Source organism: Anguilla rostrata, chromosome 8, assembly GCF_018555375.3.
Source record: "Anguilla rostrata isolate EN2019 chromosome 8, ASM1855537v3, whole genome shotgun sequence".
Lineage (NCBI taxonomy): Eukaryota > Metazoa > Chordata > Actinopteri > Anguilliformes > Anguillidae > Anguilla > Anguilla rostrata.
In genome coordinates, this window is record NC_057940.1 from 37378371 (window position 1) to 37404520 (window position 26150).

The following is a 26150-nucleotide window of genomic DNA, read 5'->3' on the forward strand; positions in this document are numbered from 1 at the left end:
TTTTCTACGTCTGCATTGATTAATGATATCTCCAGTCATAAGATTTTCGCAGTCTTGTGAATTGAACAGGCAGTGGAAGTGGTGCTGGAGATGTCTTTGAGATTGTTCATTAAAGGGCGGTTCCCGCTGCCTGTCAGAGGGCAGGCTGCTGCTTGTTGGCTTGGAGTCGCTCGTTCTTGAGGCCCAGGTCAGGTGGTTGCCTAATTGTGTTTGCACATTTGTACATGCCACGTTTCCCAAGCAATAACTGCCTAAAACACTAAAACAATATCAGCCTGCATGGCCCTGGGCAGTTCTCACAGTATGTGCGTTACTCTTCTGCTTTCATCCACAAGTGAGACTCGTCTTTTAGGAGAGATTTGACTCTCTTGTCTGAACTCTCAGGAATTTATGTGGGTATGTGCACAGCTAACCTAATTATCTAATCAGAGCAGCAAGCATTAAAGAGCAGTGTGAGGTAGCCTCTCTGTTATGGTGGTCACAGCTGGCCTTCTCACTGTTGTTTTGACCAAACCGATTGCTACTTCAAATGAAGAATTTCTCTTTGGCTGAGGTGACGTGTTGAATTGCTCTGTGGGAGATGCTGAACCTCCAGATCTTGTTCTTGCTCGAGAGAGAGAGGGTGGGATTCAGTCAACATTTGTCCTTAACTTCGACTAATAATTAAAAGGAATTATTTTTTACGAACAGTTTGGTGACTTGGCAATCACTTACATTACCTTGCCAAACTGAGTTATTGGGGAGAAACGGAAAGCTTGCATTTACTTGTAAGTCATTGTTCCGGGCAAATGTTGATTGAACACTGACCTGAATCCTTCAAAAATATATTCCAATAAATACAACTCATTTCATCTGCAGGAAGCGCCAAAGTTCCTTTCACTCCATGTAAAGCTGTGTGCATCTGTTCTGAGGATATCGATTATTGGCAGGCCTTTGGCTCAGTAGAGCGGCTGTCTATTGGATGTAGACTGGTGTGCAGTGGCATACACTCCCCTTTCATATTCAGACGAGTTCTGTTTCTATAGCTGCCTCAGAGGGTAACCACACTACTGAGTCATTTTTAAGTTAATTGTTAGATGAATGGTAATACACACATCATCAAATTGTATCCCTTTGTATCAATACTAGGGCAGATTCAAACCGTAATGGATGGGGTGATTTCTGATTTTATCTCTGCTCCTGGGCTGAATCAGACTGGTTTCTACACTGACGGACATTATCTCACCCATGTTTAGTCTATGCCTTACTTGCATTAATTTTGTTTTTCATATTATAACCTTTCGTTTCCAGTACAGCACACCTGCAACAACAAGGTTATGTTTTTATAATTTAAGCAGGTCAATATCAATCAATATTTTTTATATGAAAAGTTTTTATATGAAGAATATTTTATATAGAGTTACTCGTCCATACATAATATAAACTAAGCAGGATTCTTTGGGATTTGCCTGATTTAATTGAATTAAATAAAATAAAAAATTTATATCTATATAAACGTGGCTATATAAAGGTGAGATTGCTTCTAATTCTGTCTACGTCTTTACTTAGTGGACTAGTCGCTCCATTTTCTTAATTGGAATTTTTGTTACCCTTTTTCTCCCAGTTTGGAACGCCCAATTGTAGTTTAGAGGAAGCTCTTTGCTGCAGCTCAGATTGCAGTCCAGTATGTAAGCTCACACAGACATTGAGTTGGTGGAGGACACCTCATGCACAGCAGATGGTTGTGGGTCTCCATGTGATCACAGGTGTGTGAACGCTGGTGTACGATGAGACGCAGAAGTCCCGCAGACTGAAATCCCTCCCTCCCTGCTATGACGCAAGGCCAAACTGTACGCCGCCCGGTGGGGCTGCTGGTCACAGCCAGAACCGGCACGATCTGGATTCCATACCTAATTATAGGGCCTACACTCCAGGACAGTGCCTTAGCAGGATGAGCCACCCGGCAGCCCAGTTTCACACTTTTTGTGTTTTGTATTGTTATAGTTGTAAAGAACAGAAGAGCATGTGGTTCTTTTGGACTAACTATTGTACACTGTAGCTACCAAGCTGAGAATATGATCAAAGGGAGGAACGTTATTTTGAACAAGTTTTTCTCGTCCTTTGTCCATCAGATCTGACAGACAGCAGATGGGGGGAAAAAAAGTGCTTGTAAATATTTAATTGCGTTGAACAATTAGTCAGCTGTGTGGCTATTGATAGGCCGTGGGGAGCAGTCGGGTATTCAATTTGTTTCCTGTGTGAAAGTAATTACAAGGCCTGAGATGATTGTGTGCCACAGTAGGATGGCGAGAGAGAGCGAGCGAACGCTCGGGCAAGGTGCACAGCTCCATCATAACATATGTACCTTTTGTTGCGCATTCATTTGCCAAGTTTGCTAAATAAAAGCGTGTTCTCTTTGGTTATGCAGCCGCTATACTTCAATGATAGACTGAGCAGCTGTGTCAGCAGGGGTGGAGCCAGACTTGGCTGCCATGGTGACAGGCTAATTGGTGCAGTGGGGGGGGGGGGGGGGAAGGGCAAGAGGGCTCTGATTGATATTGTCATGGGGATGGGAAATATAGCAACAGTTTGCTGACAGTGCTTGTCTGAAGTTCTTGAAGATTAACCACTCCTCAGGTCTTCTGTGTTCCTCATTAGGTGGCGCTAGGTGGTCCTCAGTGCTGTCTAGAGATTAACATGTATCCTGCTTTTGCCTCACATGTGTTCACATTGGAAAAAGGTTACATGAGTGGCGTTGGATAGGACACATTTAGGAACACTGGGGTAAATACATTTTAGGGACTGTTTCATCGAGTGGAGAAGGAAGAGGCCTCCTAAGAAGCCTTGTGCTGAGGAGAGGAGGTTATTTTGGTTCTCATGGAAGGTCAGAGGCTAGCATTAGAGTATTACTGATGTTTGTCCTGCCTCTCTGCTCCTGGTCTTTCCCCCCCAGTGGTGTGATTGCTAAACATCTGCTAAGGCATCCCATTAGCCAACGGTGAGTGTCCTTCATGCTGGACCCTATTCAAGTAGTGCTCCCTTTGTACATTTCCAGCTGGCCAGGTAAATGTAATAGGGTAGTGAAGTGGTAAATGTATGAAATGCTCCATTTTGCTATTTTTGATAGGGATCCCCATACGTTCCCATCTCTAATTTAATAAACATAAGTGAGTTTCATCTCAGTTCCAGGTGGATAACAGCTTGAGACCCATATAAGTAGATGCAGTTAGCCAACACACATGCCCATACAGCTTTTCAACTTTTAGAGTGGATAACAAGCTTTTGGCAATTAAATGTTTTGGAATTAAACTGAGAATTTAGTGCTACAGTTCAAATACAAGATTTTGTTAAATCAAAAGTTAGTGTCCTTCCTTTGCTTTAGCCTCCAAAATCAAATCAAACCAATTACAAGAAAATCTGCTGCAAAACATGTGGAGAGTGGAGCGAGTACCTAATCGTTCTGGGAAGATGTCACCAGTATCTAAAGGACTATTGTCAAATAAGAAATGTGAATGGAATGGCACTGGTTGGTAAGAGTCCATCGTATGATTTAGGCCACTAGGAGCATCGTAGACAAGGGTTTTCTCCACTGTTACTGAATATACCGACTGACACACAGGTAATAGAATTACAGTTGGGTGATATGGATCACTGTATTTACGGTCCCCAAAGAATAATGGCACTATATAACATGGTGTTAATGAATTCTTTGTTTGATTGTGTTTTGTCCGATATAATATGTGGTTATCCTACTTTTTGAAGTTGACTTTGCCTGTTGCCAGTTGGTTGAGTAGCGACTTTCTAAGTTACTGGTTGTAAAAGCATTTGCTGTACCTTCTCTGTGATGCTATTTGTAACACTGATTTTCATATTGTGAGGCATTGTGGATAAGAGCATTTGCCAGGGGCCAGGAATGTAATACAATGTGCTTTTTCTTTATGGAACATTACATAAGTTGGGGGATATGAAATGATGGAGACATTAAACGAAAGCATTTAAAGGGATAAATAAAAGGGTTGAATAAATCACATCATTATGTGCATTCACGCCACAACTAATAGGCCTAAATAAAATGGGAATTTGCAGGTCAGAGTAGCACTGGGTGGGGAAAAACCTGATACATGGCTGAACAGTCATTCTACCTGCTTTTTTGATGCCCTACCTAAGCATATCACCTTATGCACCAGGGTATATATCCTAATTGTGTCCAGTGAAACTAGTACACCAAAAACGTCTAAACACATGCAATGGGCCTCATTCGGGAATCATGTACGATCATATTTTATCGTAAACTCTGCGTAAGAATGTTTCCAAGAACATTTCGGCATTCATCTTTTTTTCTTGTCTGTATTTGTTCTTGGCTGTTTCCTTATGCTAATCACATGAACAGGACTGCGCATAAAATTTACTAACAGGCCGCATTCATCATCTCATACACCTGGGGTACACACAAAAACAAAGGTCTGCACGTGTCATAAATCCCATATTGGTTTTTCGTAGGAACATTTTTCAGAACAAGTAAGAATAATTTAAGAAAAGTTTTGTGAATGAGGCCCAATATATTTGCTGACCTCTAGATAGAACCTTTTTGAAGGGGCCGAATGATTTAGCTAACTGCAGATGTCGGTACTGGCTGGAGTTAGAGGCGCAGAATGCGGTAGCAGCACTTGTGCTGCTGGGAGAGAGAGATTGATGGTCAGAGCTGTGTTTGTTTCTCCCCATTTTGTGCTTTTTCAGCATGACTGAGGTCATCTTCTCCTCCTGCCCATCACACTCCATCACAAGCCGGTAAAAGAGGCTGCGATGCGTAATTGGGGTTGTGGGGTCAGGGGGAGAACGGGTAATGTTTTTGGCAGCTTTCCCTGAGTCGGCGGGGTAACGGTTGTGCTCGCTGTTAGCTCAGCTGTTCCAGAACTAGCGGCAGTAGTTGCAGAAAAAGTGAGGACTTGGGCAGTGGCAATAGGAAAGTTGTAGTCGGGCAGTGGTAGAAACAACGGTCGTCTCACACTGAGTGGGTATATGTGCTCCGAGCTGTAGCTACATTATATGCAATCTCAAGTGGCCGTACACACAGGTGGGAGGTGGGAGGTGGGAGGTGGGGAAGGGGGTTGCGGGAGGGGGGCTGGACTAGGCTCTGACTGCTGACTGGTTGTCCTGGCGAGAAAACGACTTTATCAAATCATCCTATGAAGGAAATAAAAGCTCCTCTCCCTGTGCTTCATTGCTGGCATGCTATGTCTTTGTTCTGTGGAATTTTGTCTTTGTCTGTGAGGTTCCATGCAGAAAAGGAGTTCTTGCTCAACTTGATGCCTGATTCTTTGTAGTTGGGTATCTCAGTTCCTGCTGCTGTTTTTTTTCCTTCTTTTATTTATGAAAAGTCCAAGAGAACCTGAAACGTCATTATTGGTGAACAGTGTGATGTTATATAAAATGGAAGTACACTGTGTGAGGTACAATACTGTAGATATTGTACGCTTATATAAGTAATTTGTTACAATTTAAAATTACTTGAAGCTAATGCGGCTTTTTTCAGCCCCTAGTTAGTATTGTGGATTTGCATACTTATCGGTATGTATCGTTTATATATAAGTGCACTCTAACTTGGTGCGGCAGAAACTGTGGTCCTCCTGCCTTCCGTTTCCTGTTTCTGTTTCCTAATTAGCAATGTAATAAGTAGTAAACTACGTGTTTCCTGGGTCTAGACAATTGGTCTAGACACTGTCAAGTCTAGTAAATGTATCAGGGGGATTAGTTTGGCACTCTGACTAGTGTTGCAGTGGGACACAGAGGTGGATTATATTACATAATGTGGAGATGCTTATGATGCGGTATTTATATTTGCTGTGTCGAGCAGCTGCTGCAGAGCAATTCACTGCAATTGCCTGTCCTACCAGGAAAGGTCAAGTATCAGAAATAAAGTATATATGTTCTGAAAATTGTGATTCAAGTGACTGATTCATGTTCTGATTCAAGAGCAAAATCCCAAGTTTTCAGACATAAACAGTTTGATAATGACTAATGTGCAGTAATAATGAATAGCGTATACTGTTTGCTCTAAATAGCATCAGGAATGATTGTTTCGTACTCTGTTCCTACTGACAGCATACGTGTGGCCCACCTCAGTACTTTGAGGGTATTCACAGGCTTTAACCGTCCCTCAGGAATGTCATGTTGTTCATACGAGGTGTTTCGGAGCGCGCGGTGCCCAGAGTCCTCGCTGACGTTCGCCTGGTCACACCCTATGACTCAGAGGACGGGTGGAGCGGGGCGGGACAGTACATGGCATGACTGGTGTGGGGCGTGAGCACCTTCTGTGTTTTTAGTTTCACTTATATTTAAAAATTCTGTTGACTTTTCTTTTTTCCCCCCTTACCTTGCATAGCAACTTGATGGATACTATATTTTTATTATGGAATGGCAACTCGCTTCTGCCTAAAAGACTGCTAGCTGGTTGTATGCAATAAATGAACCCTACTTGAGATCTAAGCAGGAAATAAGTGGGGGAAATAAAGTATCCTATTCACTAACTGTAGTTCTTCTTCTTTATGTAGGTCAGCCTATCCTCCATGTAACGTAGCTGCTACCAAACCAGTCTCCATCTGGCTGCCTCTCATTCCTTAAATAACGATGGTCAACGATTAAGGCCCTCGAAGAATGATGTATATATTTTTAATTGTTGAAGCACAGAAAAATATTTTCTCAGATGTGACTTTTTCCTTCAATGCCCTCTCCAGCAGGTTGGCCTTTTTTCTTTTCCTTTATAGGGGCATAAGAGCCCTGGAGAAGCCGGCTGATCTGTTGGGAACAGTAACAGCATTACTGCATGGCAGAACACCCTAATCCAAGTTTGCAGAGTACAGCTGATTCGCGTTGGTCTTTGCAGTTATTAAATTATAGTAAATCAGTTTCGGGATATGTTCTACTCCCTCATGCAAAGAACGCAGATTTAAACGGACTTCAAAACTGTAAACTGTCAATGTAAATGGACTTATCCTGCCATTCATATTCTTGGACCTATGTCAAGTTTTATATGGTTTTCCTGCATGGATAACCATTCGAGCTGACTGCAGATATTAGAGTGAAGGTGCTGCAACACTGCTTTCTGTACGGAGGCAGTTGCACAACCGCACTGCAGTCTGTTTGGAGCGGTTTCGGTGAGAAGGGAGCGCGTTGCGTGCACACGTCTCTGTTCATTAGTTCTGGCTCTGGCCCCGGCCCCAGCTCTTTGGCAGGGATTTGACGCATCTCTGTTCGGTCTCATGATGTCACCTGCGAGAGCGGAGCTTTTTCACACGGTCACGTCTTTTTGGGCGTCCAAGCGGATGAGCTGGGTCCAGTCCGTGCTGACGCCGCTTCCTGGCTGTATTTCGCCTGCCGTTCTGCCGCCTTTGATTGCTGGAGCTCAAAATCATAAATCAGAGCGATGCGATCGAGATTATTCCAGAACCCTCTCCCGGGTCTGGGATTGGACAGGGCTGCTCTTGGGGTTGATTGACAGCAGCTGCGTCCGCTCTCCTGCTAATGGACCCTGAACGCGTGGATGTGTGGGATAGCGCCGCAGTGCTGCGTGTGAACTGTATTGTCAGTTTCGCAGCGAGAGGTACTGGGATGCGTAGGCGTGTGTTCTCTTTCCTCCGGGCCCTGAGCCTGCTCTGCCTTACCCTGGCCCACAGTCATGTCAGGACACTCCCTTTAAATAGCACAAATGTCTCTCTTAATGCCATAAGTCGATAATTATTTACCATACCTTGAGTCAAGTACAGGTACTACATATCACACTGTGTACTGTACACCACTCATTAGATGTGCCTTTTGGCTGTGAATTACCACTGTAAGCCAAAGTACCATATCTGATTGTTTTAAAAATTATGAGCTGAGCATAAATACTATTAATGCTGGTCATATTTTATGTTGTTGAAACTTTATCTTACTATGTGAGCAAAAGCACAAAGACAAATTCAGTGAAATGACTAGACTAGCACTGACACCTTTACAGACTCAAAATGCCGCATTGGTTGAAGCATTTTTTTCAGACTGTTTGCTGGACATGTCATTGTAAGCAAATGTCCATGCCTATAGTATATCAGAGGTTATATTCATGGATTTAGCCTAATTGATACAAACTGCAGAACTTGTAGCAATTAAGTAAAAACGCATTAAACCACGCAAAAGACCATGTCTTTAAACTGAATAGCATTACGGCTGTAACACAGGCCATGAGGTTTACTTTGCTCTGATGAGACGTATCAGGAAATGTTTTATATCAAGTTATCAAAAATCTTCACTGACACAACTTTGTGTGTCTGTGTCTGTGTCTGTGTGTGTTGTTATTTTCACTTAAAGCAAGATTTACAGGTCCTACCATCTACTCTTAATCTCTCTGTCTGGTTCCCTGACTCTGAACTGCCTCGCTGTTTGTATCACAAACAAGTGACTGAGTCCTTATCGCAAGAATCCATATCATTGCTCTGTACTGTGCTTCTTCTTTGTGCTTTGATGCTGCTTCCTCTGTGTGAATGAGGATAAACATATTAAATGTGCATGTGCAGCCCTGCTTGCGTGTGCGCGCGTACCGTGTGACCGCCCCCTCTGCAGGTAGGCGGACCAGCGAGGGGCGGGATGCTGTTCAGGGGGACAGCCATCTGTCTCGAAATCTGGCCCCTCTCTGCTGAGCGCTGCAGTGTGGAGCTGCCTGCCCCCAGACAGAAATAACCCGCCATATTACTGCTCGCCGCCATTTCTCTCACTCTCCCTCAAACCCCTCAGAGGGTTCGTACAGCGCAGTAAAAACATGCGCTCCGGGCATTGTGGGTTTTTTGAAAATGATTTAGCATCGCAGACGGGGACAGCAGTTTTCCCCCGCATCGCGTGCGCAAGATGCTTGGCGTCTTCCCTCAGATGAACTCCCTGCTCCTGGGTCAAAGTTAATAGTGTGGCATCTGTCATACCCTCTGGTCTCTGGACACTCGTGTTCATTATTGCATTCTGCACCATTCTGCCGTCTTCTTCTGTGCTTCCTCAAGGCTCTGTCCAGGTTTCAAAATGAAAAGAACGGGTCTGGAAGTGAAAAGAGCCAGTATTATGAAGACATCACTTTTATAATGGCATGTAGCATACTTATTTTTTATAGAGTACTTCACCTGAACCTTAGACAAATTACAGTTGTACTGCAGTAGCTATAACTGTGTGTGTGCACGTGTGCACGTGTGTGCGCGCGTGTGTGTGTGTGTGTGTGATTGTGGGTGTCTCTATCTTCTGTTCGATGGCAAACCATTTACTTTCTTTTGATTTGTTAGATTGTATCTTGGTGAGTGACAAACTGGATTCCGTGTAATAAGGAGTCTCATTCAGATGACAATTGAAAGGTGGGGAGAATTAGTATGACAGAAGGCCATTCATTTGATACGGTCTGTGGGTGTGTAAGCAGTACCAGCCTTTGTGTTCAAACTGGTGATCAGCAGCATGCATAAGGGATGGCCTGTCTTTAGTTTTTGAGTTGGGGAGTCGATCATTTGTGTTTGTAGCTTAAAAAAATGTATCACAAGGAGTCTCTAGATTTGTGTGCTTGTTTGCTTGTGCATGCGTGTATTTGTGCTCATTAGTGTATTAAGAGCAGCTAGATAATGCCCTTGACATTTTCCTGGATTCTTGCAAATTTGCCCTTAATGTTCACTCACAGTTAAATGCAGGTGTTTGCTTTGACTTCAGCAACCACTAAAATTAGCTCATCAGACAGTGCTTGCGAAGATTAAACTCTAGCACCAGCAGTTATTTGTAAGTTAATTTTAAGGATAAATGTTAACAAAATGAGGAATCCTGGCCTCATGGACAGATTGACAGTTTATCTGCACACTGTTTTTGCTTGGATGTGCGTGCCTTGTGTCTAGTTTGTGTGCCCTGTGTGTAGTGTGTTTGTGTGCCCCCTGCCCTATGTGTAGTGTGTGTGCCCTGTGTGTAGTGTGTATACTCTGTATTTAGCGTATGCTTGTGTTTCCTCTGCAGGTGATCGAGTCTCTGGGCATCATGATCTACAAGGCCCTGGATTACGGCCTGAAGGAGAACGAGGAGCGGGAGCTCAGTCCGCCCCTGGAGCAGCTCATCGACATCATGACCAACATGGGCGTGGCCGAGAGTGACGCCTGTCCCGACGAGGGCTACGAGGCCACTGAGGAGGAGGACGAGGGCGAAGAGGGCGAGGAAGATCCTGCTGGAGTGTGCAACGTCCATGGCTACCGGGACATCCTCAAGGTAAGGCCAGAGACACCCCTGTGGGGATGATCAGATTTTGAAAATACCCATGCTCAAGTTAAATGGCGTCTTGTTAAAGGCCCCTACTTATTTAAAGTTTTATTAAATGCTTGCTCACTTGTGTTGTCTAACACGTCCCATGTCATTTTTTTTTTTTTCGGCTGTTCCCATTCGGGGTCGCCACAGCGGATCATCCTGATCCGCATATTTGATTTGGCATGTGTTTTCCGCCGGATGCCCTTCCTGATGCAACCCTCCCATTTATCCGGGCTTGGGACGGGCACTATGAAGGCACTGACTGGCGCATCCCCAGTGGCTGGGTTTTTTGGGGCATTGGCTGGGATATGAATCCGGACCGCCAACGTGGCAGGCGAGAGATCTACCACTGGGCCACCAATGTCCCCCCACATCATTAAACTGATGAAATATTAAATTTGTAACACATGACTCTTAACCACATTTGCTCCCAGAAAAAAATCTTTGAAAAAAAAAACAAGCAAGTTGGACCAGATCTGATGTAAATTCCGGATTTCAATGAAAATAGCCAGTCATCTTTGATCTACTATTTACATGAACACTCACTGCATCATACATGTCCCTGTCTGGTGGGCATTCTTGTGCAACTGCTGCAGGTGCACCTTTTGAGATTTTTGGTCAAATTGATCAGTCACATAATCATAACAAATTGATGTCTGATTTAATTACCTTGAAACTGGTATTTTTTTCAGCTGCAATTATGATCAGCTACAGTAGTTAGTTCTTGGAAAGCTCTCAGTGGACTTTAGAGCTCTCTTGTTAAGTGGCCTGTTATGCTATAGACCACTGATCATTTGTGGTTAGATATAAAAAGGTTACCATTTGGGTAAGGGTCCTTGGTTATTGGACCAACTCCTGTTTCTCCTCCGTGCTTTCTACTTCAGGATCCAACTTTGGCTCAAACGTGTAGCCTATGTTTAATCCCTGCCGGATAATTTATGCATGCCATGTCCACTTTTTTTTTTTGAAATCTCACTTTCTTCCCCAGTGTCCGATTGTGCATTTGCCGACCGGCTGTATTATGTCAACCTTTTGTATATCTAAGACATTATGATGTTTTTGATTCCAATATAATATTTTCATATGAATTATTTTTGCTGTTTATTGTCATGTATTGCTAATATGTATAATCTATGTGTGATGATGTAATTATGATGGCACAGTTTTGTACCATATTTATACCCTAATTTCCTGGTGTTTGCCTGACGAGCACCATTTGTGGTCAAAACGTTGTAATTAAAGCAGGGAGCTTTTAATTTTCCAGTATGCAGATATTTTTCTCTTTTCTTCGTTGCATATTTTCATCCAGCACCTGGCCTACTAAGGTTTGGATGTGCACACAATTATTTTCTGTGTTCTCAAAAGAAAAGAAAAAAAAAAAGCAACACTCATACAAAGCATCCTGTTCAGCTAGAATTGAGAGAAACTCACTGGATGTTTTTTTTATTAATGTTTCATTATTTTTTTCTCTTAAAAACACAGACCTTGTGTAGTAATATAAAATAGCTCAAATTGAATAATTTGACACTTTTAAAGGCATGATGTTCCATATTATTTATATAATGCTTTCAGTCATCTGGTCTTGTTCCATTTGTCTGTAACCATGTTTGGTTCTGCAAAATTGCTGTAGTTGATTCTCATTTTTTGTGGAATCCAGTCATTCCTAAATGACGTAAATTATGAAGTTGTAAGTCAAGTTAATTACAGGAATGACTTGTTTGTGCCGAACACCAGCTTTGATCCTATCTAGGAGCACAATTGTCTCTTCACTGGGCTGGTTGCGTAAGGTCATTTGCTTTCACCTTTACGACCCTGACTGTTTAGCTGACAGCGGTAACACTGGGGGTCAAATTTTTATGGCCACATGCAATGGGAGAGTTGAGGTTAGAGATTTGTAGAAAGAATATTTTAGCCTTATAAGCACAGTTCAACCTTGCAAATCAGAGTTTGAAGTCAGAAGGTAGGGGGTTCGTTGAGGTAACTGCACATTCATGTGGAGAGTCTCAGTTAGCTAGGTCTACACACCATGAACTCCAGTACAAACCAACCAGAGGTGATTAGCTATAAGCTGTTGGTGTAGCTTTTGTCTGAACTGACTCCTTGAGGAGATCAGCTATGAGCTCTTGATGCAGTCTTTAACCCAAGCTTTTGGGGAGAGCTCAGATGTTAATCTGCTTAACAGTTGTGATACCTGTTTTGTCTGAGAACGGCAAGAAAGCTCCCAAAGGAGTCATGACAAGGAATTGAGCCTAATGCTTTCCCCAAGCATTTCACACATAGATAAGAATTTGATGATTACAGCTTAAAGATATGCACCCATGACTTGAGCAGGCAAGTCCTGCATGATCTAGCAGTAGGTCAGAGATTAGAAATTAGGCAACAGTTGATCCCTGCAGGGAGTTTTCCATGGCAGTATAACTTACTAGGACAGCGATAAAGAGTCTGAAGTACAAGAAACTTGTGCACCCATAAAGCGCTTGCAAAACAGGAAATATATATATATATAGATCTCATGAGATATAGATATTGAATTAGTTGTACTGTATTACTCATTCTTAAGTGATCTCTTTGGATTTTTGCATATTATGAAAGAATCCAAGTTTATTTAGATTTTTTTTATATGCCTTTTACTTTATGAGAGTTATAAAAGTCTATATCCTTGAAGTGACATTTCCATACTTTTCATTGTTTTCCCCATAAAACCTAAACAATGATTTGATGGAAAAAAAATAAAATCCATGACAGTTAATGGAAATACTTCTTTTTTTTTTTTTTTTTTTTTTAATTGTTATTTGAGGTGCATAGAACATGTGTATCATTATATTTCTTGTATTGTGGTTGTAAAATGTGACACAGTATACATGTGTGGGGATACTTTTTCAGCTGGTTTTCAGTAAAGGAAGTAGCAGATGTGTAAATGCATATTTGTATGGGTTATATGCTGGTATTTAGTATTTCCTTCATGGAAGAATCTTATTGGAGGGCAGCCAAAATCTCTGTGGGAACTTTGCTTTAGAACTGTGAGGTTCTTCCCAGTAGGTTTTTCTAGGTGCTTCCCCTGTTTATGTCTCACGGAAACCCACCCACCAAGTGAGACTAAGCTACAAGAAATGTGTAAGCAGCTTTGGGGAAGTATCATTGATAATGGCAATGCAATGGGGCAAATGTACAAGGGAAAAGAGGTTTAGGAAGCTAACACCTGTGCTAGGAAACATCAGGAGTGTAAAATATAATGTGCTTGAGGTTGAGTTGCATGTGGTCAGGTGGCCCTGACTGGATTGGTATTATGGACTGTAGACAATGTAACTGTTTCTTCAACGAAGACCACAGACCCATCCTTGCGATATTGGATAGCTCACTGACCTCAGGAAAAGGAATATTCGAAGGACAGTGCCAATGGAGATCAATTGAATGAAGTAGTGTCATGTGGGATATAAGTGAGGGTCGCCGTAGCTTAAGATGTCAGTTATGTACCTGCACAACTTTATGAGCAGATTGGGGAACATCTATTAAAAAATATCTGTTGGCATTTGAGTTCCCATCAACCTTTTTATAATTTTTCAAAATGTTTTTTTTGTTTTTTTGTTTTTGCTTTCGGTTTTTTGTCACCTTGATAAGCATGTTGAAAATATTTCCACTAGACTTTACTATGAAGTATCTGTCTGTTTTATCAGATATGCCAGTCTTCTCCTGGTTGCACAAGGCATGTGAACTTTGCCTGGCCTTTTAAAGACTCCATTAACTCTAAATGCTAACAAGGGGGTAGCCAGGTCTCTGAAGATACACTTCACCATGTTCACTGTAACTGTATGATTTCATTAGATGCTACACAGGGGCTTGATTGTATGCCTGAGAGAATCAGTCCTCTGCTTGGCCCCCACAGTCTAATGGAGGTGGACCTACTCCGTAGAGAACGTGTCAGTCTGAGTCTGAGACGTCACGTGAAGGTCTATCCACACAGTGTTCCATCTTTGCTGAGTTCAATGGGGCGTGCTCACAAGCACATTCTCTGGCTCTCTGACTAAAGGTGAACATGCTACATATTGGTTGCTGTAGCTTTTAAGACTTTTGGTTGGTTGAGATTATCTAAGATGCCAATCTGCACACCAAGTGAGAGCACGTGGAAACAAACTGCTGAAATGAGGGTTCCACACTACTATCTGATTTCTCATAACTTTGCTTTTTTCCCCCGAACATCAGACACGTAGGCTGTGGGAGAAATTGCTTCTGAGGGCAGGGTGAAGACGAAAATGTGTAAAAATGCCACCCAGCCAGTTTTGAGGCATTGTTTATGTGGGTAACTTGACAGCAGAACGCAACCCATAACTGCTTAGTCATGGAACAATGAGGAAAGAGCTCTGCCAGGTTGTGCAGGGCGAGGCCCAAAAAGGGCCCCAAATTCTGATTCTGGAAGGATGGATGGTGTGCGACCATTTTTCATTGTGATTTGACTAATTCACCTTACTGACGCTCACAGCAAATGTATTCCCTAAAAGGATAGAGTAATATGTCCCCCACTCAACCGCACAGGGCGGTATCGTGCAATTTTTAGTAGTAATAACGTGTGACGTGCTGCAATGATCTACCATATATTATTATTATTGTTTGGTTCAGTGTGCACCCTTTTGTTCTGATGTGTGTATTCATGTGCTTGTCTATAATTCTCTCCTCTCTGCTTCTGCTTTTCGGACAGCTCTGCACCTCCCACCTCCCCAGCTCCTCGGACGCCCCCAGCCACTACCAGGCCGTGTGCCGTGCCCTCTACGCTGAGACCAAGGAGCTCCGCACCTTCCTGGAGAAGATCAAGAGTGCCAAAGAGGTGAGGCTGAGCTACGACTTCCTCTGTCTCATTCAGTATCACTCAACAGTCAAATGACAGTTAGGTCCAACAATAAATGAAATTTATTATTTCATTTAAAAACAAAATTTGATGGAATCCTCTATTCCTGGCAGATCCAATTTGTCAAGCAGGTTTGAAAGGGACAGGGGTCAGCTCACACAGCAGTGGGAAATCTGACTGGACTCTAATTTTGTTTATCAAAAAAGTAAATAGAATTTATTTACAGATGAGCCATGTGTAAATGTTAGGAATTAATACAATTAAAAAACTTAGACTACAGTGGAAACAGCACAGGGCCTCACTGCAGCATGCACAGAGCTCCTTTGTGGTATATCTGTGCAGGAGCAGTGCAGGCTGCACAGGGCACAGGGCACAGGGCACAGTGACTGCACCCTGGTCTTGGGTGGTCCATGCCCTACTGTATATGCAGGCTTTTCATTGCATGTTCTACCTGAGCTCTCAATTAAGTTTGAACTTGACTGAGTGCTGAACTATATTAGCATCTCTGCAATTAATCTTGGCTTCAAGTGTGTGGTGAAGGGAATGTGCTGTCGGAGGTTTTTTTTTAATGAAAATACTCTCCATGAACCCAAACGTGCAACAGCAGCTTGTAACTGTTAAACAATGTCAAATCCACATCAGTTAACAGCTCACTCAGATCTGATTTAAAGCTGGAACTAAAACTAACGTGGTCCATGCATGGTCAGAGAATATTCTGGCTTAAAGTTCTCACCATGAATAATACGGTTGGGAAGTATTATCTAGGCAGTCAGCAGCCAGTTTAGGCCTTGGAAAGAAAGTGTGAGGAATTTTTCCAGTCAGTGACTTAAATTAAAGGCTTGAGGGCTGAAACGCAAACAGAAAATGCAACTCTTTAGGGTTTGAGTTGTATGTCCCTGTACTGCAGGTTAAGTTAGCTATTCCACAGTAGGTAGAAAAAGGGGGGAAATCTGTTGGGGGTGGGGGGGGGAAGGTATCTGGATATGATTTGCCTGAGCATCTGCGCAGAGGTCAGTTGGACTGATTTTTCAGGAGAGTAGGCACTTCGACCTTGCCATTGACATACATACAAGACACACACCACAGAGAAAATCTACACAGCAATTGGTCAGCCAACAGTAGGGCTCCCTTGCTTTCTGGAAAGTAGCACGCATATCAACAGTATGTCTCTCTTGCCTGCTGGAAAAGAGACCAAATGCGAATAGCCTGGCTCTCCTGCCCGTCGGAACAGAGGGCAGAATGGCAAGCCTGCGTGTGAAATGGCCCATGATGTGTAGCGTTCGAAACGTTCGAACAGGAGCGGTGCTAAAGTAAGGCTTTCTGAACGATGCCAGAGATACTGCACACCATGCAACAAACATTACGATTAAGAGCAGTCACTATTTTTAAGAGCGCTGTAGTGTTTATGCAGATTACGTATTTGTCCATAGAATTTGTGTCCAATACTATGTTTATATATATATATATATATATATTTTCTAAACAAAATGACAAAATCCACTGCTTCCTTGTGTAATCAATTCATATTGAACAGGCTGGAAGTAGGGATTTCAGTGAGCTAATGGACAGCTAGCGTACGAGCATGTGTGCATGTGTATTCTAGTGTCAGGTGTATAAATGGATACGGCTTAGTGCTAAGGGTCAATCCTCAGGGCTGTTTTTGACCTGTCTGCATGGCCTCAGGATTAGCCTGGTTCTGGTTTTCATTCTGCTGGCTGCATTGTAGCTGCTGCACCGGTCAGCCAGCATTGTCTGCATTGATAGTGTAGTTAAAATACTGCTTTTCCCAGAAACCTTTGTAATGCTTGTTTTTTTGCATTCTGTTGTGCTTAGAAAAGATTTGCTCATTGGCTATTACAAAATAAACTGCAGAATAATTTCAGTTTCTGAAGGTTTGGTTTCTGCCTGCAACAGAAATGATGTCTGTATTAAATAAAATTATCATTGATTGATATTTTGTGAAATTATATAAACGTGCAAACTTTTTGCTGCATTTTGTTCCAACTACTGAATTCTGTATCTGCCTGAAATCTTTCCTGTGAATCCGCATGTAGTGTCCGTCTGTCCTGTGATATCCCTCCCTACTGTGTCCCACTCGGCCAAGCATTTGCCCACATTAGATTATGTAATTCACAGTCGTGAAATCCAGTGGGTCCTTTTAACAAGGAGAATGTAAGGAGATTATGCTCAGGGGAAAGCAGTTGAGCCCCATGTGGCGTAGAAGGTTTCGGTAGGATTGGTAACATTTAATAAAACCGCATATGTTATTCAGGGAGGTGTTTCTAAGCTTGGCCTGTGTTAGTCTTGCATCATCCTGTGGCTAATCTGGTCATGATATAAGTCCTGCTAATGCCCTGACCTGGGTACTTCTTAATAAAGATGCACTGAGAGTGATTTCCCACAAGAAACCACAGGAGGGCACAGTTCACAAATAGAGAGTGCACAGTATGGTGTGAGAATGACAGCCCCTCTCTACAGATGTCACAATGACAAGATCCTATGGGTTACAGACTGTACCTTAATTGAGCCTGTAAGTCATACTGTAGCATCTGGATAGGCGGCCATCTTGCGTTCAGTCCCTCTGGGCGGAGCGACATAGCCAGCTGTGCCTGTGGAAACGGAGCTGTCCGATTCCCTGTAAGATTCTCTCTGCCCTTGCACTCCTGCTCTGTTCACTGTCTGTTTGAAGTCCAGAACATTGGAGGGTGTTAGATCCACTCAGCCATTGAAGACGCTCGCTCCATACATACAGCCCGAATGTTGCGGTTTAGTCACTAACCGAGTCCTCAGCCGGATGCAGTTGGATCTGTTTCGCTAAGGTAGCGTGGGCTAGTCTTGGCGGTAATTCCGCTGTGCATCATTGCTTAATGCCTCCTGCGGACTCGACGCTTGCCCACAGGTTTCTGGGTGGTGTCCATGAGAGATGCTCTGTTTTTAGAAAATAGCTGTGGCTGTTGAGGGCAAATGTACTGGAGTTCATTTTCATTGCTCAGTGCTTGGTATGATGCAATGAATAAGCAAATGTTGGTGATTGGTTAGTTTGTAGTTGGAGAGAAAAAAAGAGAGGGGGAACCCCATCCCAGCAAAAAAAGATTATGTTCTGTGTATGTTGGTACATTACATTGCAATACTTTACAGGCATTTAGCAATCACTCTTATCCAGAGTGACTTACATAACTTTTACATAGTATTTGCATTACATCCATTTTTATAGCTGGATAGATATGCTAGCATGTTTGTCTCTTCAAATGAGAACACAAAAATTAATGGTTTATGCATGACCGTTGCACCTGCTTCATGATACAAGGCTTCTTTGGGGTGAAGGGTGACCTATAGCAATGATTTGGGATGAGCTAACGGTTGATACTCATGTTGAAAATAGCTGATCCAAGAACAGTGCTTGGGAACATCAGCTGCTCATTCATTACCCCTTGCTTGGGGAGGAGTGAGGCTGGCATCTGTCACACTCCAAGCAGTGGGTTGGTCTGTGAGGCCATTCGATTATGGTTGTGGTCAGCGGGGGTAGTTTGATGTCCTCATGCTGGAGTGTACGGGGGTAGGAGCTGTGACACTAATGGCAGTTCTGCACTCTGATTGGCAGAACCTACGAAAGATGGGGGTGGAGACGACAGAAGAGCCGACGCGAGACCTGAATGAGCTGCAGAATGCTGATTGGGTAAGAGAATGGAGAAATGACTCCTCCCACAACATTGTGTGTGTGTGTGTGTGTGTGTGTGTGTGTGTGGTATACTGAAATGAAGCATTTGACGCGCAATTGAATTGAAGTTTCTTGGCTCATTTCAGTATTTTTCTAAGCGATTGTCACCGACCAGCTTAAGTGGTCACACACACTTAACTCACCTCTCTTAGTTTTTTTTTTTGGTCTAAATTGGTCACTGAAGGGGAAAACGAACATTGTTGAGTTGTGCATTCTCCATCCTGGTTCTGGTTGTATTGCATGGCCATCTCTCACAGCACCCGATGGAGCGCATTCGTGCGTGCGCGTTTGCGTTTGAGCGTACAGAGCTGGCGGGTGCGAAAGGGAGAGGCTCACCTCAGCGTTTGCCCTCACAGCTCGTGTGTTTGTGTTGTGCTTCGTCAGGCCCGCTTCTGGGTGCAGGTGATGCGGGACCTGCGGACGGGAGTGAAGCTGCAGAAAGTGCAAGCGCGGCAGTACGACCCCCTGCCCATCGAGTTCCAGCTCACGCCCTACGAGATGCTGATGGACGACATCCGCTCCAAGCGCTACAAGCTGCGCAAAGTCATGGTGAGCGCTGAGGGCAGGTTCTCAGTGAAGGGACCCAGGGCTCAAACACAAATAACACTGACGCCGCTAGCACCTTGCCAGTGCAGTATGCGATGTCATCATCTTTTAGGGAAACAAAATGACCCCCCCCTTTTCCCTCAAGGAAATGATAAATGTTCTGTTTGTATATTATGTCACTTTATAAATGTGTCTGCTGCAAACAAAATCAATAGCTGCACAGTAGGATGGCTATCTGCTGAAGGTAAAAACAAAATGTATGTCACAAGGAAGTAATGATCATTTGGGTTTTCTTTAGGGTCAAGAAATGATTCAGAAGCAAATAGATTTTGACTTTATTTATCCTCTCTAATGTCCTCACCGTTTGGCAAGGACACTGGAGCAGTGCCAGTGTTGTTTTATGGCAGAGAATGGACACAGTAAATGAAAAAGGGTGCTGGTGAAGCAGATGCTGTGTTTGAATAATAGTGCAAAGTGAGCTTGAAGTCTTAAAACTGTAAACCAATGATCCGCAAGCACCCAGGAAGAGGCCTGGCTAACACGAGGAAATGCTTTTTCTTTTCAAAATGGCAAATGCAAGGTGTTGCCTGAGGCTATTCCTGGACACATTTGCTTCATTCTTTGAATGCTGTATCTCCGATAACGATGGTGCATGACTATAAAAGTACCAGACGTGGGTGCACTTGTCCCACAGCCATCTGCTTCCTGTTGACAGTGCTCAGAAACAGTCACCATCCCTGGTTTTTGTGTTGGGTTGTTGTGAGAGGCAGGAATGTGTGCACACATACATGACTCTCTATGTCCAGATATAGTATCTAGTATCAGTGTATGTCGCAAAGACACAATATAGCTTTTTTTAATAAAACCTTTAAATCCTGTCCTCTGAAAGTCTCATTTTAATAAAAAATACTACAGGCATAAAGTAAAGGCCTTAGTCACCGAAATTGCTTGCTTATACCTACCAGGAAAGATGGCGGGTGAAGTTGTGCTGGTTTGCAGTGAACACAGAGAGCAAAGTGCATTAAGAGTCAGTGTGTGTTGTCAGTTGACCTTCCAGGCTCATATCAATTAATGGCCAACGCTACCGCTTTGTGCGTTCTAATGTAGTGAATACATATTTTTGCAAAATTTTGCTTACATTATCTGAATCAATATTGTTCTTAATTTGTGTATGATTGACTAGCTGATTATCGGAATCCCCATGTTAAGCATGCATGAATTATTATACCGAATAACATAATGAGTAGATTATGGAAATGATCATGACAATGATCAAGTAAATCAGACGTGGGTTTTTAATGATGTAGTTTGTGTCTATTTTATGAGTACTTAGCTGAATGAATTACTAGAGTGCATGATGTGCACTTGGTTTAATGTCTCTGCTCCTCGTGATCTCAGCTGCGTAGTGAGCAGGATCAAGAATAACCAGTGTGAACATTGCACACGGCCCTGTTGGGTGCGGCTTGTTACCATGGTGATGGAGCTCTGACTCGTGACTGATCGCTGGATGGAGAGAGGTTGGGCTATGCGTTCTAATCCCCCTTTTCCCGACTACGCTTCTTGCAGGTGAACGGAGACCTCCCGCCCAGGTTAAAAAAGAGTGCCCACGAAGTCATCCTGGAATTCATTCGCTCCAGACCTCCCCTCAACCCTGTGAGTGGCCCTTTTCACCCCCCCCCCCCCCACTCCAAGCACTAATGTCTTCCAGCTCTCTAGAATACTTGACAAAGATGACTCCCCCTAAATCCTTCTTTGAGTGCCTATCAAGCACCCGCTATGTGTTCAGTGATAAGCACTTCCAATGGCCCTCAGAATGCTGTCATTTCTGTGGCTGTGCTGGTGTGTGGGGGTTGTCATGGTGATGCCTAGTCTGTCCATAACGGGCGTGGAGAAGGGCTGACGGTGTCTGTCACTCATGCGCTTGCACCCACAGGTCTCCGCCCGCAAACTGAAGCCCCACCCTCCGAGGCTGCCCTGCCTGCACGAGCGAATCCTGGCGGAGATCAAAGCGGAGAGAAAACTGAGGCCTGTGTCTCCAGAAGAGATACGCAGGAGCCGCCTTGGTGAGGAGGACGCACATGCACGTGCACACACACAGAGACACACACACACACACACACGCACAAACAATACATACAATACACAATATGTACAATACACACTCATGCATATGCAATGTGTACGCATCCACAATCTTGTACATGATACACACGTGTATAAATACAAGAATACATGCATACAGGCTTGCTCATATTAGTTATGGCTATAAGATTGGACATTTGATTCTTTTTATTTCATTATCAGTTGCCAGGGTTCTGGAGTTAATGAAAGACACAGCACATTTCAAAATGTTTGCCACAGTATGGTGCTGAATTCTCTTGCATGGTTCTAACAAGCTGTTAAATAACTTGCTTACAACTAAGATATATGATGTCAGCAAAGATTTGCTAGCACAAACAATGCAGTCAACTGACCTTACAGTAACTCTGAGAGTGATATGTATTCGATGTTGGTCAGAAACATATGCATTTTACCATTCTAAGTAGGGCCCTTCCAAATTCATGGAAACTTTTGGTCAATTTCAATTTTCTTAATTTTCAATACAAAAGCTGCATTTCATGCCATTTTATGGCAAATGATCAGTTACACAGGATGATACGGTTTTCACTGCTGTGGATTTGGTAGGGCCCTACTTGTAGCATATAGTCATTAGATCTATGACTGTGTGCCATTCTCTTATACCTGGCTGCTTTGCCTGTGGGATCACAAACAGAGAATTCAGAGATGCTGCTTCATATCTGGACAGCATCCAGAGCTGTCTCTGTCTCGTTGGAATACTTTCATTCACATTTCCTTTTGTTTGTTTTGCACTTTTCTTTTCACAAATGCTATTTCACACCAAGCTATAGATGAGTTTAGGTTTGGAGCACTGTGCAGCAATGATGATAATGGACAAACATAAAAAAATGCATGCATTTTCTGAAATATGCAATAGAAACTAGAAGAGAACGATTTCACCAAAGAATCATTTCACCAAATTAACACGTGGACAAAAAAGTTTTTCATTAAAACTTTCTCCACTCAAAAGATGTCATTGTGCAAAATAATTGTAAAGTAACAGTGGTATAATTTATTTTGTAATCCCCAAAACTAAAATTTTTCATCTAACTATTTAAGGCCCTTTGAAATTAAAATATTTAGTACCTTTTTAAGTAAGGGCAAAGAGTATTTAGGGACACACATACTTTAAGGAACTTGATGAGTATTCATTTTAGTAAAAGCTTGAGAATCGTTCTAAAAAATGATTATCACTATTAACGCTGTCCCATGAACTCTGGTCACTGAAGCCATGTTAAAGGGCCCCACTGCTTGGCCTCAGTCAGAGCCATTTAAGCCCAACGTCGATTTCTAGCTCTATTTGTGCTACACTGTTCCAGAGGTATTGAACTGAGCAGTAATAGGATCAGCAATTAAATTCCTCAGTAGTTTCTTACCTAATCGCCTTTACTGCTTGCTTTTGCTGGTCATGGTAATGGGATATGATGGAGATATTTGGAGGATTTTAAAAGGGAGTTTCCTTTGGGCTGTGAGAGAAAAGGAAAGCTACAGCCCTTTCCCTGTTTTAACGGTCTCTTTCTTTAACCCCCCCACTGTTTCTCTTGCAGTAATTCGACCGCTTAGCATGTCTCAAAGCTTTGACTTGTCAGGTAAAGTTTCTCTCTGGCTGCCTGACCCTGCTGCTTCCTCCGGCTGTCGCGGCTGTATCCGTCCCGTGATACACGCTTCCTCTCATTTCATGCCTATTTCGTTTGGAGGGCGGCTGTGTCACACCAGCCCCCCCCCCCCCCCTCCAGCTGTGATACAGAGTCAGACACCAGTCAGGGAGGGAGGGAGGGAGGGAGGGAGAGTGGCCAGGTACGGAGGGGGCCTGAGTACAGGCAATGAAATCCTTGAAGGTGACAGAAAGTTAATGTCTACAGTGGTCCTTGCCTTGCAAACATGAGATGCACAAGCAGATAAGGCGAGGTCTTTTGTCTCAATCCGGAAATTTAAGATGAGCTCCGATTTGAGAAAAAAAGGTCTTCACTTTTAATGTTCTTTCCCCAAGTGCAGAACAGATTGAATTAAGCCCAGAATTCCTTCTAATGATGGATACGCAAATTTTCTGCTGGCTAACGCGTGGGAATAAGGTGGGAATTAATTCGGACAACAATCACAGGGGGCTAAGTTCTAAACTTCCTTAACATCATTATCATCTCCTATTCCCTAAAGGCAGATATTTCCTGAAGGCAGATTTTAAATGTAAAAACTTGGCCGAAGCAGTTTGTTTAAGCATCTGCTCCAGGCCAATAAGTCATAAAGTATATCCGCTTCTCGGAGCCACTTGACCTCCTAAGTCTGCAGCAGGACCCTCTGCTCCTGACTGCTGTCCCCCCCTGGTACTGGTGTCTATGGGTCTCCCATCATGCCGTTCACCTGCAGGTCCTCATCAATGGCTTATTTGTTGTATGGCCCATGTTAAACAGACACACTTGGCTGGAAACATGCTTTCTGACCCCGGTCACGTATGATATGTGGATGTGGTGCACTAACACTGAGCTCTGAGCACTGGTAGCCACACCGTAAGAAGGCTGCAGGGATGATTAGGTCATTTCATATTCAAGGAAGTATTCCCTTATAGGGTCTGGCAAGAGCATCAGCACTCCTCAGGATTTGATGTATGGGGCAGGTAAAGTATCATAGAGCTGTCCCTGTATTCTAACACTTCCCTATGGCCAGGGTACCATTGCCGCAATGTCTGCATTTTAACACTGCGTGTGTATGTGTGTGTGTATGCCTTCTGTGTTTATTATGTGCCTTGTGTGTATTATGTATCTGGCATGCCTTTGTGTGTCTTGGAAGTCTCTTGACTGTATGTGCGTGTTTGTGTGCTTGTCTCTGCATGTATCCTGTCGTGTGTGTGCGTGCGTGTGCACACGTGCGTGTGTGTGCGTCTCTTACACATATCCTGTGTTGTGTGTCTCTGTCTTGTGTCTCACATGTTGCTTATATGATGATTGCTCTGCGTGTGTGTGTGTGTGTGTGTCTCTTATGTGTATTCTGTTTGTAGTAGGTAGTTCATCTAGCTGTGTGTGTGTGTGTGTGAATGTGTTAAATGTATGGAGGTCTAATTGAGAATACCAGCATTACGAAGGGCAGTTATTCCTGGTACCAAACTCTGGGTATCAATATTTAATTCAGTATGTTTACATTCACTGACCTTATAACCTGTAATTATTTTGTCTGGCCACAAGGAAAAAAAAAACAGGACACTTTATCTGAGAGGAACACAGGCACAGTGTGGTATAGATGCTGTCAGCTTCCAGTGGTTGTCACAGTGTTAATGAAATGTTGTGAGCATGTTTTGTACCTGCTGGGGTGGCTTTGTTAGAGCGTGGTTAAGGGATGCATGCTTTGTGAGTCTTATTTGCCTGATTGAAAATATGGCAAAGTGAAATCCAGGATGACATATCTGCATCACCCCTTGTATTGTTTGCTGTCTTTTGGAAATTGTATCCAGTGCGGAGAACTACAGAACAGTGTCAATCTAAGCTTTAAACACTTTGCATTCAGTACCATATAGGGCGTTCATGACTGCAAAGTTTGTGATTGAAAGAAGTGCTGGAAGTACTGTTGTTTAAATACCACTTGCAGAAACCGGCTCCATCTTTAAGGAAATGTTTGATATTTTCAAAAGTAAAGCTTAACAGAAATATGCTCTCGGATGCTCAAGTATGCCGTTTTGGGTGCAACAAACCATGAGAGTATTCAGGTCTTCCATGTGACTAGCTGAGCCTTGAGCAGTCAGTCCATTTGGGCATTTGTCTGAGCCCTTAGTGCACCTGAAAGATTTGGAAGACAGTGGTTGCTGTGGAGATGTCAGCACTACGGTGTAGATCCGCATGCGCTTTCAGCAGAGAGAAGTCAGGAGTAGTACATGCAGTTGTGAAACCAATATTAAACTCCTGTGTTCTGACCCAACCTCCCTTGTTATGAGTCACCATCTTGATTTTGATGCTACTTTTTTGATGCCTTGTTTCCTGAAGTATGCACTACGGAACCCACCAAGAGGAGACCGGTCAGCACGCTGGCTCTGGCCAATGGGACGCCTCCGGGCGAGGAGAGTGAAGTGGACGGGACTCCGGTGCTGTCCCAGAGGAAGAGGCTGTTGAAGGCCCCTGCCCTGTCTGAGCTGAACAGCTCTGACTCGGAGGTGAGCGTGCGTTCGCATGTGCCTATGTGTGCGAATTTCAGGGACCCAGAGAGTCTGTGGAGTTGTTCCGATTGGCTTCTGTGTGCGTGTGCATAGCTCTGTTGAGCGGTGTGCCTGTAATAATGCGCTTCTTTACAGGAGGATACCACGGGCAAGTCAGCCAGTAGTTCCAGCATGTCTACGTCAGTGATGGACGACACCTCACCAGAGTCCGTAGTAGGCAAAAAGAGTAAGCCTCCTTCCTCCCACGGAAGCGTCAGACGAACTGGGGAAACGGTTCTGTCGCCTCCGCATTCCTGTTTTTGTCATGTGATGTTCACCCGCATTGTTGTCATCCATCTCTCTCTCTCTCTCTCACTCGCCCCTTCTCTCTTGCTCTCTGAAGCTCCTCCTATGTTCCTGCCAATCTCCTCCACACCGCAACCAGAGAAGCGCCTCGTGTTCCAGAGGAGACACTCCATTGAGAAGGAGACCCCCACGAATGTTCGGCAGTTTCTGCCCCCATCCCGACAGAGCTCCAAATCTCTGGT

The 26150-nt window shown here is 43.5% G+C and overlaps 1 protein-coding gene across 3 annotated transcripts in view; it reads left to right on the forward strand.

The window, feature by feature from the left end:
- The window catches only part of spire1a (spire-type actin nucleation factor 1a), a 46628-nt gene that overhangs the window by 14312 nt on the left and 6166 nt on the right, over positions 1 to 26150 (forward strand). For 2 of the 3 annotated variants that reach the window (XM_064348118.1, XM_064348117.1), the window contains exons 3-12: positions 9982 to 10227; positions 14957 to 15082; positions 18705 to 18779; positions 19206 to 19370; positions 20934 to 21020; positions 21301 to 21430; positions 23033 to 23074; positions 25454 to 25620; positions 25759 to 25849; positions 26006 to 26148. In XM_064348118.1, coding sequence (XP_064204188.1) covers positions 9982 to 10227; positions 14957 to 15082; positions 18705 to 18779; positions 19206 to 19370; positions 20934 to 21020; positions 21301 to 21430; positions 23033 to 23074; positions 25454 to 25620; positions 25759 to 25849; positions 26006 to 26148 — 1272 coding nt within the window. The remainder of the gene's footprint in view (positions 1 to 9981; positions 10228 to 14956; positions 15083 to 18704; positions 18780 to 19205; positions 19371 to 20933; positions 21021 to 21300; positions 21431 to 23032; positions 23075 to 25453; positions 25621 to 25758; positions 25850 to 26005; positions 26149 to 26150) is intronic. The other variant, XM_064348120.1, reaches the window with a different exon arrangement.